Source organism: Rana temporaria, chromosome 10, assembly GCF_905171775.1.
Source record: "Rana temporaria chromosome 10, aRanTem1.1, whole genome shotgun sequence".
NCBI classification, from domain to species: Eukaryota; Metazoa; Chordata; class Amphibia; order Anura; family Ranidae; genus Rana; species Rana temporaria.
The window spans coordinates 86,040,737-86,057,994 of record NC_053498.1 but is presented as its reverse complement, the minus strand read 5'-3'; the positions used below and the strand labels follow the sequence as shown (position 1 = coordinate 86,057,994).

At 44.8% G+C, this 17,258-nt stretch overlaps 1 protein-coding gene across 2 annotated transcripts in view; it reads right to left on the bottom strand.

The window, feature by feature from the left end:
- Positions 1 to 17,258, bottom strand: part of LOC120915280 — a 55,949-nt gene that overhangs the window by 8,699 nt on the left and 29,992 nt on the right. For both annotated transcript variants that reach the window (XM_040325660.1, XM_040325659.1), the window contains exons 5-6: positions 15,271 to 15,903; positions 4,559 to 5,893 (exon numbers count right to left, since the gene is read on the bottom strand). In XM_040325660.1, coding sequence (XP_040181594.1) covers positions 4,559 to 5,893; positions 15,271 to 15,903 — 1,968 coding nt within the window. The remainder of the gene's footprint in view (positions 1 to 4,558; positions 5,894 to 15,270; positions 15,904 to 17,258) is intronic.

The following is a 17,258-nucleotide window of genomic DNA, read 5'->3' as shown; positions in this document are numbered from 1 at the left end:
TGATTTGGGGAGCCATGTCATCTGTGGTCCGCTTCATGAAGTGGATCCAGGGTCAACGCAGCTGTCTACCATGAGATTTTGGAGCACTTTATGCTTCCTTCTGCAGACAAACTCTATGGGGATGCGGACTTCATTTTCCAGCAGGACTTGGCACCTTCCCACACTGCCAAATGCACCAAAACCTGGTTCAATGACCGTGGGATTACTGTGCTTGATTGGCCAGAAAACTCGCCTGACCTGAACCCCATAGAGAATATATGGGGCATTGCCAAGAGAAAGATGAGAGGCATGAGACCGAACAATGCAGAAGAGCTGAAGGCCACTATTGAAGCATCCTGGTCTTCCATAACAACTCAGCAGTGCCACAGGCTGATAGCTTCCATGCCACACCGCATTGAGGCAGTAATTGCTGCAAAAGGGGCCCAAACCAAGTACTGAGTACATATGCATGCTTACACTTTTCAGAGCTCCGATATTGTTCTGTGTACAATCCTTTTTTTTATTGATTGAATGTAATATTCAAATTTTCTGAGATTGTGGATTTGAGGTTTTCAAGAACCATAAGCCATAATCATCACCATTATGACAAATCACGGCTTGAACTATCTTGCTTTGCATGTAATGAGTCTCTCTCATATATTAGTTTTACCTTTTAAGTTGCATTAGTGAAATAAATGAACTTTTGCACAATATTCTAATTTTTCGAGTTTCACCTGTAATGAATTGTCGGGTCCCGACAATACAGATAAAAGTCATTGAAAAAAACGGCATGGGTCCCCCCCCCCCCAGTCCATTACCAGGCCCTTTGGGTCTGGTATGAATTATAAGGGGAACCCCGAACCAAAATTGAAAAAAAAATTGCGTGGGGGTCCCCCCAAATTCCACACCAGGCGCTTCAGGTCTGGTATGGATATTAAGGGGAACCCTGCGCCAAATAAAAAAAATGGCGTAGGCCCTTCCGGTCTGGATTTTGTGAGGAACCCTGCACCAAATTGTAAAAAATGGCGTGGGGTTCCCCCCAAAAATCCATACCAGACTCTGATCTGAGCATGCAACCTTACCAGGCCACATGTCTTCAACATGGGGAGGATGCTTTGGGGGTCTAAGACCCCCAAAGCACCTTGTCCCCATGTGGATGGGGACAAGGGCCTCATCCCCACAACCCTTGCCCGGTGGTTGTGGGGGTCTGCGGGCGGGGGCTTATTGGAATCTGGAAGCCCCCTTTAACAAAGGGTACCCCCAGATCCCGGCCTCCCCTATGTGAATTGGTAACGGGGTACATTGTACCCCTACCATTTCACAAAAAAGTGTAAAAAATTTAACAAATACAAGACACAGCTTGGGACAAGTCCTTTATTAAAAAAGAAAAAAAAATCCAGCAATGTAATCCATTCTCGCCCCGGGATACGGAAAAAAATAAACACCACGATCCGATCCGCCTCCATGGGAGGCGCCCGCCGAATGACGCCACACCCACCGCGACAGCTTTTAAATAGCTGAGGGCAGGGCCACCCATCACGTGAGCGGGGACCCCACCCCCCTCTGAAGCCACAAGAAACCCCCTGTGGTGTCAGAGGGTCATTTTTTGCCTGTTCACATGTTCTGCTGCAAACTGAACCGGGGGGTGATCGGCTCATCCCTACTAGAAACAACCAACATGTGTCCTCTCTTCTGACGCTCGTGCCCACTGGCCACACGGACGGGTCCCCCACCGCGCAACGGTGCATTTTGGTGGCCGAAAAAAGGGAAGGACGTACCTGTACAGGATTTTCACCCAGGAGAGCCCTTGTGCCACAGTATATCTGCGTGAGCCGGTCGGAAACCGGTTAAGCAAATATATCAAATGAATCGATCGATCAACTTGGTACATTCAGCCTGCCCATTAATGGTTCCAATCTTGGCCAGTTCAACACCAAACCGTGTATAGCCGGACTGGCTTTACTGTTGTGAGTTGCAGAAGCAGGCCATCATAGCTAACAAAGATGGGCTAGCCCAGGGATATGCAATTAGCGGACCTCCAGCTGTTGCAAAACTACAAGTTCCATCATGCCTCTGGGTGTCATGCTTGTGGCTGTCAGTCTTGCTATGCCTCATGGGACTTGTAATTCTGCAACAGCTGGAGGTCCGCTAATTGCATATCCCTGGGCTAGCCTGTCAGTGATGGTGGGACTAACATAAATTTCCCTATATGTTACAATTGGTATGAGTGAATATGTTTGCCAATGTTCCACCAAACATTGTGGTTAACTTAATGCTGGAATAGTGAACTAGCATGCTTGCTTTGATTTCTTTGCTATTCTGCTTATATTTGAAACACTGGCCATTATTATCCGGTTAAATGCATAATATGAGCAATCTGAGCAAATAAACTCTCTGGCCCGGATTCACATACATCAGCGCATAGTTATGAGCGGAGCAGAGCGGCGAGCACAGTATTCACAAAGCAAATGCGCCCAACGTTGCGCCGGCGTAACGTAAATTCGTAGGCGTAAGCCGGCCTAATTCAAAGTAGATGGAAGTGGGCGTGATTCATTTAAATGAAGCGTGACCCCATGCAAATGAAGGGCCGAAGGGACGGCACATGCGCGGTTCCGTGGATGCAACCCAGTGCGCATGCTCAGAATCACGTCGGAAATACTCCCTAAGATACGTCGAATCACTGCCTACGACCTGAACGTAACCTACGCCCAGCCCTATTCACGTACTACTACATAAACAACGTAAAATACGATGGCTGTTCCCTGGTCCATACCTTTGCATTAGTTGCGCCTCATAGATGGGGAATAACTATACGCCGGACGTAAGCCTTACGTAAACCGCGTATCTTAATGCCCCGGGCGCAAGTACGTTCGTGAATCGGCGTATCTCACTCATTTGCATAATCGAATCGTGAATCAATGGGAGCGCCCCTTGCGGCCAGCGTAAATATGCGCCTAAGATACGACGGCGTAGGAAAGTTACGTCGGTCGTAGGAAGCCTATTTTCAGGCGTATCTAGTTCTGTGGGCACGGCACACAGATACGACGGCGCACATTTACACTTACGCAGCGTATCTCGAGATACATCGGCGTAAGTGCTACGTGAATCCGGGCCTCTATGTTTGCTTCAACCTCTCTTTTGCTGCAACAGTTTACCAGCCTGCCCACTCACTTACTGTTCTTTTTATAGACGTTTGATGTCCTGCTTTTTCCCATACTACACTTGTATGCAAGAATGGTGTGTACACCCATGTAATGATGGTGATTAACTGCTATAATTTTTACTAAATCACAGAGTCACTATAGACTTATTTGATGCAAAATGCTATTTATGATAATTTTATGCTTTTTGCAAAGAAGGTCTGATGAGGATCGTACTGCGAGCCCACATCTTGGAGTCTACTAGTCTAAAGGGATCAGTAAAAAGCAAAGTAGCTGATTTTATAAGACCAGCCATTAACTCTGGTGAGTTCATTTTGGTTGATCGGTGAAGAATCTCACTGGGTGTTATCTATATTGCTTGGAATATAGCACTCTTGTACAAGATTGATCACTTTTTCTTTGAGTTTTTATGGGACTTTCTATTTTTCATCAGGACTTTATGAACTTTTTAAAATATTTTTTGAGTTATACTGTGTTGTTTTGCACTGCATTTTCACTTTATTTTTGCATATATTGCAACGTATGATATAAGTGTATTGCATATTTGTTATATATTGTGTCACATTTTGCATTGCACTAGCACTATATTTGTTTGCATATTTTTTATTTCATAATAGTAGCTATTGCTATAGTGTTGTATTTTATATCCATAAAATGCACCTAGGTTTTAGAGGAGGAAAACAAGAAAAAAAATATTCTGAATTAAATGGTGTACTAAAATATTTACCAGTGCCATTGAAATGCAGCCTGACCAGTGCCAATGAAATGCAGCCTTACCAATGAAATGAAGCCTGACCTGTGCCAATAAAATGCAGACTGACCTGTGCCAAAAAAATGCAGCCTGACCTGTGCCCATAAGATTCAACCTGACCAGTGCCTTACCTGTGCCACCTCGCACAGACTGACATTCCTGTATGCATCCGCCTGTCATTCAGATAGAAAACAGAGCAGCCCGAGCGGCTGCCATGGCCATACTCCATTTGGCCGCTCGGGCTGCTCTGCTCTTCTGTCTGTGGCTGAGTGACAGGCCCAGCGGGAGATTGGCCACGCCGCCACTGGCCTGGTATTGTAACATGGGGGGCCTGGTCAGTATTGGCTCCATAAGATGCAGAGACATTTTCCCCCATTATTTAGAGGGAAAAAAGTGCATCTTATGGAGTGAAAAATACAGTATTTCCATAGCTGTAATATTAACTTCAATAGTCACTAAGGTGGTGACCAACTAAGGGGTTAGTCTTTAGCCAGCGCTGCTCTCCTTTTTTCTATGGTTTAATACTGTTTTTTAAAAGTGGATCCAAATCAGAGCAGAAGCGGTTTATAGTTTTCTTTAATATTAGATAGTTTTCAGGTTCTAGTCTCAAATACTACTATTGGTGCTGTAAAATTAATTTTTTTTGCATCATGCAAGTGATACCTACCACTACATATGTTTGCTGATGGATTGTCTTCTGAAACTACTGGAAACACCTTCATTTGGACTCCTACCCCTTTTATGTTTGCTACATCCTCCACATTCTTCAAGATTTTTCTCACTGAAGCTCCCCGGCAAGCAAGTGGTTGTTGGAACTTAAGAAGAAATAATTTTTTCAGCTGGAAGATGGACAGTCCATTGGAATGAGACTTCAATAGTAGCTTAAGTTTATCTTTGATGTTGGAACTTTGGATTACATCTTTGGGCGCTTCCTTGAGATTAGGATGTGCTATTTTGACAGTGTGAGCTTTCTGCCCATTGAAGGTTGGAGGGCACTGTAGACTCTGCACATTAACCTGATCCGTCCTCAAATTACTTGCACAGGCTGAAGCATAGGAAATATTTGGACGTAATCCCTGATGCACATTTTGAGGGCTGTTAATCGTTGCATTTGTTATTGGAATCTGGCAAGCAGGTAGAAATATTTGTTGACGCACATTTTGAGGGCTGTTTATCATTGCATTTGTAAATGGATTATGGTGAGTAGGTAGAGATATTTGTTGACTGGTTCCAGTTGGCCTTGTGGCACTAGGTTTTGTGACAACCTGACTGACCTTTGGTGTCTTTATTTTTACCTTAAGACTTTTTTTCACACCAGGGGTAGCACTAATTGGACATTTGACAGGTGTGGTTTTAATGGTGGCATTCGATTTACTGTTAGACATTTTATAAAAATCTGAAGCAATAATAAGGTCTTTGTTTAAAACGGTAATGCCTGGTACCTTTTGCAACATGTCAACCATACCTGTAGAGCCCTTTTCTTGGCTATATTTCATCAAATCAATTTTGTATTGATTTGTTATGTGCCGCCTTAAGTTATCAACTTTCAGCCCAAAAGGAAACTTTTTTAAAAAATCAACCAAAAGTTTCTCAGAGAATTTGACTTTTTTGACTTGTTTAAGTTTTTCTTTCGACTTAGGAATAACTGAAGCAAAGAAAACATCACCATTTAAAGATGCGATGCCTGGTACTTGCTTTAGCATGCTTGGCATATCATTATACCCAAGCTCTTTGCTTAATGCTTCTAAGTCAATGTGATGAGTGTTAAGGACATGTTGCTTCAACTTTTCAATCCTTAGTCCTGAAGGAAACACCCTCAAAACATCAGCAACTTTGTTCAAGAACAATTGGTGTTTGTTTGGTGGCTTAGGCTGTGAGTTGTTGTACTTCTGTGTTGTATTAGGGTTATTTTTCTTTTCTGCATTACCATCAACCGTCAAGATAGGCGTTGGATCTTCATGAGAGGAGATTGTTTGTGTGTGGTTAACTTTCCTGGTAAACTCTAAAGAAGAAAATATTATTAAATATTAGCAAGGTTGAAAAAAAGATATAAGACGTGAATTTTAACATGTACATTATAATATCAAGTGTACACATCACATACAAATGCATCACCCAGTCTTTTTATGAAAGGTAGCAGAGCAGGTTGAGCCAGATTTCTCTTTCCCTGTTTTACGATTGGAAGCTAAAGCAAACTGTTTTAAATATATAGTTCAAACATTGTGTTCTGAATCTTCCCTGGGGGCCTCTTACCTAATTAGATTTGCTTAATTATCTTCAAAGCTAGCTTTTCATGGAGTATAAAACACCAAATCTCCTTAGCTGGCCTCTGTCAATAGAACAGAAGTCGTTTGTCTCTTAGAGGTTGTCTTTTACTAAACTACTGAATCACACCCACTGTGTTTGTCCCCAAAGCATAGGCAGCCAAACAACTAGTAGCCACATAATAAAAAACGGGAATGGCTGAATAGAATCTTTGAGATAACATACAGTTGGTAAAGGAGACAGGACAAAGGGATAGTTCTGAATTTCTGACAAGATCAACATTTCTTTTGCATTTAACAAATAATATCATAAATGACTTTAAATGTTTAACAGAACAAACCGAGCAAGTAAGAGAAGTTCATTGTTAAGGTGTACATATACTTTAACATTGTGGTTTAATGCATTCTTGGCAACCATCCTTCACATATTGCATCTCAGCTGTACAGAAGGGCCTGTCAGCAAAATGCAGGAGCTGTTGGACCTCATGTTCAGGAATGGGCCAATATCCAACCATGCCTCTGGGAATCTCTGTGATCTTTATTATTTGGTTATAGCAGCTCAGCTGCATAGAGGAGGCATTTAAAAATCTACCTGCAGCAAAACCTGCATGATAGTTTCTGGTTTCTTTCTGTAGAAGCTGCGGGGCACTTCCAGGTTTAAAGTACACCCTTCACATTATTGAAAATAATTTATTATATCTTTTCATGTGATAGCACTGACGAAATTACACTTTGCTGCATTGTAAAGTTAGAATGTAAAGTTAGAGTGAGAATGAGAAAGGGTGCGAGAGATAGGGAGGGGTGAGAGAGAGAGGTGAGAATGAGAAGTTGGAGAAGGGGTGAGAATGAGAAAGGGGGCGAGAATGAGAGAGGGGGGTAAAAGAGAGAGGGGGAGGGGGTAAGAGAGAGGGTGGGGTGAGAAAGGGGTTGAGAGAAATGGGGGAGAGTGATAAGGAGGGGTGAAAAAGAAGGGTAGAGTGAGAGGGAAAATGTGTGTGAGAGAGAGAGGGAGAAGGGGAGGGTAAGAGAGAGGGGGTGAAAGAAATGGGGTGAGAGAGAGGGGTTGAGAGAGAGTAGGAGAAAGGAGGGGTGAGAGAAAGTAAAGATGAGAGAGAGGGGGTGAGAAAAAGGGAGGGGTGAGGATGAGAAAGAAATAAGAGAGATAGTGAAAGGTGAAAGAGAGGGGGTGAGAGAGGGGGAGAAGTGAGAGAGAGAGGGGAGTTAGGGGGAGGATGAGAGAGAGAGGGGGTGAGAGAGAGAGAGGGGGGAGAGAGCTGGTGAAAGGGGGGAAATAAAAAGAAAATGGGGTGAGAGAGATTGAGGGGGATAAGAAGAGGGTGAGACAGAGAGGAGAGGAAAGAGAGAGAGAGGTGGGTTGGGAAGAGGTGGGGTGATTGAGGGGGGTAAAAAGATAAAGGGGGTTGACAGAGGGAGGGCAAGTGAGGGGGGTGAGAGAGAGAGAGGGGGGTGTTCAGGATGTATCTTACTCACAATTATGGCCCCAGGTTGCTCTCCCCTAGGCTCAGGCAGCCAAGATCTAGAGCTGCTGTGTTAAATCTGCCGCTTCCATAGCCCCTTTCACAGCAGTGTGCGCACTGTACGGGTGTCCAATATTCTTTTTTGAAACTGAACATCCTCCATCCACAAACAGGATCATCTCCGGATCATCCAAGCAGGGGACACAACAGCAGGGCCGGTGCTGCACTATTTAGCGGCCTAGGCAAGACCAGCTACCTGCGCCCTCCCATAAAAATAAAACATCTATACCTCTGAGATATAATTTCTATACCTCTATACAGTATAGAAAGGGTGAAAAATAGTCTAGCACCGGCACTGTTAATACCCCCCTGTAATGTTTGTTGCCCCCTCATTGAACTGCCAGGCACAGCGAGCATTGTTGCCAACATTTACTTTTTTTTTTAGAAGACTGGGCAACAGGCAGCAGAAGACTGGGTGACAGCAGGGTAGAGGACTGTGTGACAGCAGAGGGCTGGGCGACAGCAGAGGACTGGGTGACAGCAGGGCAGAGGACTAGGTGAGAGCAGGGGACTGGGCGACAGCCGAGAGCTGGACAATAGAAGAGGTCTGGGCGTCAGCAGAGGGCTGGGTGACAGCAGGGCAAAGGACTGGGTGACAGCAGGGCAGAGGACTGGGTGTCAGCAGAGGGCTGTGCAACAGAAGGGCAGAGGACTGGGCAACAGCAGGGCAGATGACTGGGCAACAGCAGGGCAGAGGACTGGGCAACAGCATAAGGCTGGGTGACAGTAGGGCAGAGGACTGAGTGACTGCAGGCAGAGGAATGGGTGACAGCAGGCAGAGGAATGGGTGACAGCAGGCAGAGGAATGGGTGACAGCAGGCAGAGGACTGGGGGTCTAAAGATAGAAGTAAAAAAAATGGCAGAGTTCAAGATAGTATTTGTTTTTTCCTGTAGCACTGTCCTGACTGTGAGAAATTGGGCAGGGCAGTTTTCAACCCAATTTCTTTCAGTCCAGTGGCTGCATAAAAAAACAAAACAGCATTTTTAGAGACTTTTTTTACCTCCCAGACGTTCCGTGCGATCATCCCTGAGGCCAGCTGCCCCGCCCACCACCCCCCAGTGACAGACGGGATCACCCCTTGGCTGGCCAAACCCCCTCATTAATCCCGACCAGTGACAATGATCGGGTGGGCCAGCTCCTCCACATCAAACAGCCCTGAGCCGCCAAACAGCTCTGCAGCGATCTGTCAGTGTACTGCATGTGATAGTTCACTCATCGCACGATCCCCAGCAGCACACATTCCCTCTCCACCTCCGGTGCACACTCCAGCAGACCCACCACACAGGGACGGCGGCTCCAGAGGTTACATCCAGCAGGGATGAGGAGGTGATAGGCCATGGCTGTGCCTTAGGTGGAAGTGAGCCCTAGGCGGCTGCCTAGTTCACCTACTGGTAGCACCAGCCCTGCACAACAGAATCAATGGGAGATTAGGGCTGCAGAGCCGGGTCTGTGAGCCTGGTGGCTGAGTAGCAGATGAGGGGCGGGGCTTGCCATGCATGGGGCTCTCCACACTGTCTCTATCCTGTCCACAGGTTAAGGGGTCTTTGTGTGCAGGAAGGATGATCACATGTCACTGGTCTACAGTTTGATAAAGTTTTATTGGTGCTCTGCAACAAGTAGCAGTGCAGTGGTGGAGCCCACCTACTGGCTTCGGCCCTTGGGCACTGCTAAAGTGCCTGAATGGTCAGTCCGCCACTGGTCCCCATCCAACTTGACTGAGTTTGAGAGGATTTGCAAAGAAGAATTTCAGAAAATCCCCCACTCTAGGTGTGAGTAAAGGGTTGAATACTTAAGTACACGTTGTGACGGTATCGGTATGATATCCCCGTCAAGCATTCCCTCCTCTCCATACAAGAACATCACAGGATCATCCATACATGAGTCAAGACTGAATGCTGGAACCAAGACTGATTTATTGGCAGCTTGCTGCTGTTTATAAATACAGTTTTACAAGCTAAATCCTTAATCAAGGAACAATGGGAGCTCCACCCCCTTTTCACCCACTCTGGAGTTCTCATACAGAATATAGCCAGACAATTCGGAGCCGACCTGAAAACACATTTTCTTTAGATAAGGACATCAGTGGAGTTAATTACTAGGTGTAACAGCCTGACCACAATGAAGCAATCAGAATAATTAACATGAGCCACTGATCTAATCATTGTAAACAGTAAGGCCGGTCTCCTTCCCACACACAATAAATCAATTACCATTTGAACTAGGGAGCTGGCTGAGGAAGGGTCATTAACATATCAATCAGCCTGTAACACATGAACCCTTTTTACCTCTAACACACACAATATATCTAAAACAAGCAGGGAGAATTACATGCTTCACAATGGCCCCCCTTTTTCTCCCTGCTCCGGCAAACCCGGTTGGACCTTCCCTGGTCCAGTAGGGTTGACGGGTTCAGAGCTTTTAGTCCGAGGTTAACTCCGTTTGGCGTGACTGACCTCCCTTGGCAACTGCTTCCGACTCAGGTATGTCACCGGGTCGTCGGATCACACGCCGGTCAGTCCCCAAGTCTTTGTGCGATCTGCAGAGTCACCAGAAGTCAATGTGAAGATGGCGAATGGGTCTGTGCGCCGCCATCTAGGTGTCCCGCTATGGGAGGGGCAGGTTATGGCTCTGAAGTGACAATCACAGGAGATTCATAAAAAGAAAAAGTTATATTTGTTGAAATGCTGTAGCACTGGTGCTCAGAGTTCGGGGGGGGGAGGGATCAGTGCCCCATAGGGTCAGCCACCCTCTGCTCCCTCCGCAGCCACCGGTTCTCCTCTTTGAGCTTCTCCAGCTCCATCTCCAGTTCATGGAGCCTGGGGGGGTCAGCCTGCTGTGACCTCAGGTGGTTGTTCTCCTCCTCCATGCGGCTTATGCACTCCTCCAGCTCTATGTACTCACGGATCAGCTCCTGCTTGCTCATGTCCTGCAGGCTCTCCACGTGGTCCTTCATCATCAGGAACTGGGTGGTGGTGTAAGGGGCCACCGGTGGGCCCTTGGCGAACATCTCGGCCCGCATCTGGGACGCCCGCTGCGATTCCATCTCCTCCAGTCGCTTCTTCTCCTCCCAGGTCCGCTGGTTATATGACTTCCAGGACCTCTTCTTCTTGGAGGGTAGCTGGCGGTGCCTCTTTCTGCCCAGCTCCCTCCAAGGCCCCTCCGGCTCATGGCTGTCGCCCATGACCAGCTGACAATGGTGTTCCCTGTTGTCCGTAATAACAGATTGTACCATGAGGGCTTCGTAAGGGGTGCCCAATGGTTCTTCCCGACCCAGTTCCTGGGGATCCCAAGCCGAGTCTACACAATGGGCTGCTGCTGGTGGGCGGTACCCAGGTTGAGACCAATTTGATCTGGTGTTGTCATTCAGGGGGCAATTCTGCTTGAAGTGACCCAGCTGTTTGCACCGGAAGCAGCGTTGTTCGTTGTCCTCCTGGCGTGGATAGCGAGGGCTAGATGTCACCGGTCTGTTAGGAGGTTGGTATCTAGCGGCTGGTGGGTGTGAGGGCGCCGTTGGTCGTGGAGGTTGCACCCGTGGTGGGACCTGGTTTGTCTTGCGAGTATCCGCATATTCATCCGCCAACTTCGCGGCCTCTGGTAGAGTCATGGGCCTGCGATCTCTCACCCAATCTTTGACATCTGTCTGGATGTGATTGTAAAATTGCTCCAGGAGCATTAGTTGCAAAATGTCCTCTGCGGTGGTGGCCTGGCTGCTGTTAACCCAGTTAGAGGCCGACAGGGACAACTGGCATGCCCATTCCGCGTAAGAGTCTTTCGTGGTTTTGCGTGAGTCCCTGAACTTCTGTCGGTGGGACTCTGGGGTTACTGCATAACGAGCCAGGAGCACTTCTTTAACCCGGGCGTAGCTATGGATATCCTGATCTGGCACGGTCCGGAAAGCATCAGAAGCTTTGCCTGACAGTTTGCCTGACAATATTGCAACCCACTCTCTTCTAGCTATTCGGTGCAGGTTACATTGTCGCTCAAAGTCTGCCAGGTAGTTATCAATCTCACAGTCCTTTTCATCAAAAGCTTTAAAAGCGCTAAACGGAATCTTCCTTGCGTCTGCTGTGCTGTACTCACTGTTTGGAGAATGTGCGGCTGCTTGTCGGACTGCTGCCAGTTTTAACTGTAGCTCTGCGTCTCTTATTTGTTTAGTTTCCTCCGCTAACAGGTCCATCACTTTCAGCACCACATCCGGCGTTGGGCTCGGGCCGAACCACGCTAGCTTCTCTCTCATTAGCTTGTTGGTTGGTGACTCCTCCTGAATCACTGGTGTCTCCATCTCTTGTACTGCTGGCGTTGCTGCAATCACGTCCTCCTGGTCTATCTCCATTGATTCTGCTATGATGACCCGCTTGGTTTTGTTGCTAGCAATCCTTCCACGAACTTCCAGTAGTTCTTTCAGTGTATTTCTTTTAAGCAGGGTGTAGCAGCCTTCCATTCACTGTTCCCAGTGTCTGCTTGGAATCCTGGTGTAAGGGAGAGTAGAAGGGAAGATCCCGCTGCTGCCATCCAATTGTGACGGTATCGGTATGATATCCCCGTCAAGCATTCCCTCCTCTCCATACAAGAACATCACAGGATCATCCATACATGAGTCAAGACTGAATGCTGGAACCAAGACTGATTTATTGGCAGCTTGCTGCTGGTTATAAATACAGTTTTACAAGCTAAATCCTTAATCAAGGAACAATGGGAGCTCCACCCCCTTTTCACCCACTCTGGAGTTCTCATACAGAATATAGCCAGACTATTCGGAGCCGACCGGAAAACACATTTTCTTTAGATAAGGACATCAGTGGAGTTAATTACTAGGTGTAACAGCCTGACCACAATGAAGCAATCAGAATAATTAACATGAGCCACTGATCTAATCATTGTAAACAGTAAGGCCGGTCTCCTTCCCACACACAATAAATCAATTACCATTTGAACTAGGGAGCTGGCTGAGGAAGGGTCATTAACATATCAATCAGCCTGTAACACATGAACCCTTTTTACCTCTAACACACACAATATATCTAAAACAAGCAGGGAGAATTACATGCTTCACACACGTGATATTTCCTTTTTTTTTTATAAATTCACAGACATTTCCCTTTTTACTTTGTCATTATGGGGTATAGAGCATAGATTAATAAAAAAAAATTGTTTTAACAACTTTGGTATCAGGCTGCAACATAACAAAATTGAAAAAAGTAGGGGGGGGGGGTATAAATACTTTATGAATGCTCTGTATATATCAAGCATTGTAGACATTTAAATCAGTATTGTTTCAGTAGTCTTAAACTAGTAAACGAAAATAAGATTGGTTGCAAGGGATGAGCTGAACACCCCCCCGGTTCGGTTTGCAGCAGAACATGCGAACAGGCAAAAATGTATTCGAACACGCGAACACCGTTAAAGTCTATGGGACACGAACATGAAAAATCAAAAGGGCTAATTTTAAAGGCTAATATGCAAGTTATTGTCATAAAAAGTGTTTGGGGACCCGGGTCCTGCCCCAGCGGATATGTATCAATGCAAAAAAAAGTTTTTAAAAATGTCAGTTTATCGGGAGCAATGATTTTAATAATGCTTAAATAAAACAATAAAAGAGAAATATTCCTTTAAATTTGATACCTGGGGGGTGTCTATATTATGCCTGTAAAGTAGCACATGTTTCCCGTGCTTAGAAAAGTCCCTGCACAAAATCACATTTTTAAAGGAAAAAAAGTCATTTAAAACTACTCGCGGCTATAATGAATTGCCGGGTCCCAGTAATACAGATAAAAGTAATTGAAAAAGGAAAAAAAAAAAAAAAAAATCCATATCAGGCACTTCAGGTCTGGTATGGTTATTAAGGGGAACCCTGCACCATTTAAAAAAAAAACAATCCATACCAGACCCTTATCGGAGCACACAACCTGGCAGGCCATAGGAAAAAAGGGGGGGCGAGAGAGTGCCCCCCCTCCTGAACGGTACCAGGCCACATGCCCTCAACATGGGACAAGGGCCTCATCCCCACAACCCTTGACCGTTGGTTGTGGGGATCTGCGGGCAGGAGGTTTATCGGAATCTGGAAGCCCCCTTTAACAAAGGGGACCCCCAGATGCCGGCCCCCCATGTGAATTGGTAACGGGGTACAATTTCACACACAAAAAAAGTGTCAAAATGTTAGAAAACCACAGGAGACAGTTTGGGACAAGTCCTTTATTAAAAAGAGAAAAAGAAAAAAGGTTCCAACGATGTAATCCACTCTTGAGCGATCCGGAAAGCCCCCCAAAAAAAAGACGACGCTAGGAACGATATCGCCTCATAGGAGGCGCCTGGCCGAATGGTGCGCTCTCGGTGTGACAGTTATTTTATAGCTGAGGGCGGGGCGTGACCCCACCCCCTCTCTGATGCAAAAAAGAAAGCCTGGGGTTACGCATTGACGTGTACAAGTAGCGTCTGTTTTTTTTTTTCGGATTGCTCGAGAGTGGATTACATCGTTGAAACCTTTTTTTTATTTTTAATAAAGGACTTGTCCCAAACTGTCTCCTTTGGTTTTTAACATTTTGACACTTTTTTTGTGAAATGGTAGGGGTACAATGTACCCCGTTACCAATTCACATAGGGGGCGGCATCTGGGGGTCCCCTTTGTTAAAGGGGACTTCCAAATTCCGATAAGCCCCCCCGCCCGCAGACCCCCACAACCACCGGGCAAGGGTTGTGGGGATGAGGTCCTTGTCCCCATCAACATCGGGACATCCTCCCTGGTACGGTTCAGGAGGGGGGGGCGCTCTCTCGTCCCCCCCTCTTTTCCTGCGGCCTGCCAGGTGCGTGCTCGGATAAGGGTCTGTTATGGATTTTTGGGGGAACCCCACGCCATTTTTTTTACATTTTGGTGTGGGGTTCCCCTTAATATCCATACCAGACCTGAAGGGCCTGATATGGAATTTGGGGGGGACCCCTACGTTTTTTTTTTATTTGGTTCAGGGTTCCTCTTAATATTCATACCAGACCCAAAGGGACTGTAGGGGGAACCCATGCTGTTTTTTTTTCAATTACTTTTATCTGTATTGCCGCGACTCGGCAATTCATTATAGCCACGAGTAGTTTTAAATGACTTTTTTTCCTTCAGAAATGACATTTTGTGCAGGGACTTTTCTAAGCACAGGAAACAGGCGCTACTTTACAGGCATACTATAGACACCCCCCCCCCCAGGTACGAAATTTAAAGGAATATTTCACTTTTATTGTTTCACTAAGCATTATTAAAATCACTGCTCTCGAAAAAAACAGCTGTTATTAAAACTTTGTTTGCATTGATACATGTCCCCTGGACATGCATAACTTGCATATTAACCTTTAAAATTAGCACTTTTAAATTTCTCCCATAGACTTTTAAAGGGTGTTCTGCGGCTTTTCGAATTTGCCGCGAACACCCCAAATTGTTCGCTGTTCGGCGAACAGACAATGTTCGACTCGAACAGATAGCCCATCCCTATTGGTTGCTATAATTACTGTTGCCTTTATTTATTGAATACATCCAATATTTGATATGAGCTGATCAGTGAGAATTATTATTTTTTCAAGCATTTTCATTTCTTACCTGTCTTAGAACCCGGATCATGTAAATATGCAGTGCAAATCTCTGAAATGATGGGGTTGTTTTTCTGAGATGGACTTGCTATACTGCCTAAATGTTCTTGGTTAGCATTTTTCTTATTGCTGGAAACATCAGGTTGTGCTGAATCTTTAGCTGATGGTGATAACCTTGAAGTGGAGGAAGGACCAGCATTACAAAGTTCTACTTTTGCTGAAGGCAGGTCCTGATCCTCAAATAGATTTGATTCAATTATAATGTCTTTTCCTGAGGTATTTCGAAATTTAATGACTGGTATCTCTATCAACATGCTCAGCATGTCTGTATATCCTAGCTCTTGGCTATGAAGTTCCAAATCAATCTTATGTTGTCCTAGGATGTACTGTCTCAGTTGTTCAGCTCTCAGTCCTGTATGGTGACTTCTCATTTTTTGGGAAATGATTTCAACAATTTCATTTGACGGCATTTGCTTTCTTGTATGGCATGTGTGTTCGGTACAGGAAACTTCACTGGTCGAATAGTCCTGAGATTGTAGTGTGCTTTGTTTTGCAGGAGGCAACAACTTGTGACATCTTATTCTTGGTTCTTTTGGTTTGCATGATGGTTGCGCTTTCGGAAACTCATCAAGTAGATTATCCCCTGTGTGGAATATTTGTGTATGGTTAGCTCTGCTAATCAGTTGAGTACAGACCAGTGTTATTAAAAATACAATTTTTTACAATTTTCTCAATAAACTACTTGGATAGCTTGTTCGCAAAACAAACCTAAAAAAAAAATGTTTTTATCTTGGACAAAGCAGGGAATGGTTAAGACCCCTGTTTTTGCCATTTGGGGAAAATACCCTTTATTTAATGCCTGTAGATGCAACAGGGAATAAGCATAAAAAACAAAACAAAGCAAACAAAAAAACAGGTATTGGAAGTCATTTTCTGGTAACAATGCAAAACTTTTGGACTTTTTGAAACTTTCATTTCTAGTGACAATGGTCACCAGGGAATATAGAAAGACTAAATCCGCAATAAAAACAGGGGTTCTAACCCACCTTTACCACTATATCCGAAACAAAACAAAAACAAAGTTGTGGGTTTTACATTGTAATAATAAATGTTACCTTACAATTCATTATATATATCAATATATATATATATATATATATATATATATATATATATATATATATATATATATATATATATATATATATATATATCTCAATATATATATATATATATATATCAATATATATATATATATATATATATATATACACACACACACAGTATCTCACAAGAGTGAGAAAACCCCTCACATTTTTGTAAATATTTTATTATATCTTTTAATGCGACAACACTGGAGAAATTACACTTTGCTACAATGTAGAATAATGAGTGTACAGCTTGTATAACAGTGTAAATTTGCTGCCCCTCAAAATAACTCAACACACAGCCATTAATGTCTAAACCGCTGGGCCCAATTAGCCATTTTCCCTCCCCGGTGTCATGTGACTTGTTAGTGTTACAAGGTTTCAGGTGTGAATGGGGAGCATTTTTTTTTATTAAATGTGGTGTTATCGCTCTCACTCTCTCATACTGGTCACTGGAGGTTTAACATGGCAATTCAGGGCAAAGAGTTCTCCGATGATCTGAAAAAAATAATTGTTGCTCTACACAAAGATGACCTAGGCTGTAAGAAGATTGCCAAGACCCTGTAACTGAGCTGCAGCACGGTGGCCAAACCATACAGTGGTTTAACAGGACAGATTCCACTCAGAACAGGTTTTGCCATGGTCAGCCAAAGAAGTTGAGTGCACGTGCTCAGCATCATATTCAGGGGTTGTCAGTCCGCCGCTGGATTCTTTGGGAAATAGACATAGGAGTGCTGCCAGCATTTATGCAGAGGTTGAAGGGGTGGGGGGTCAGCCTGTCAGTGCTCAGACCATACACTGCACACTGCATAAAATTGGTCTGCATGGCTATCATCCCAGAAGGATGCCT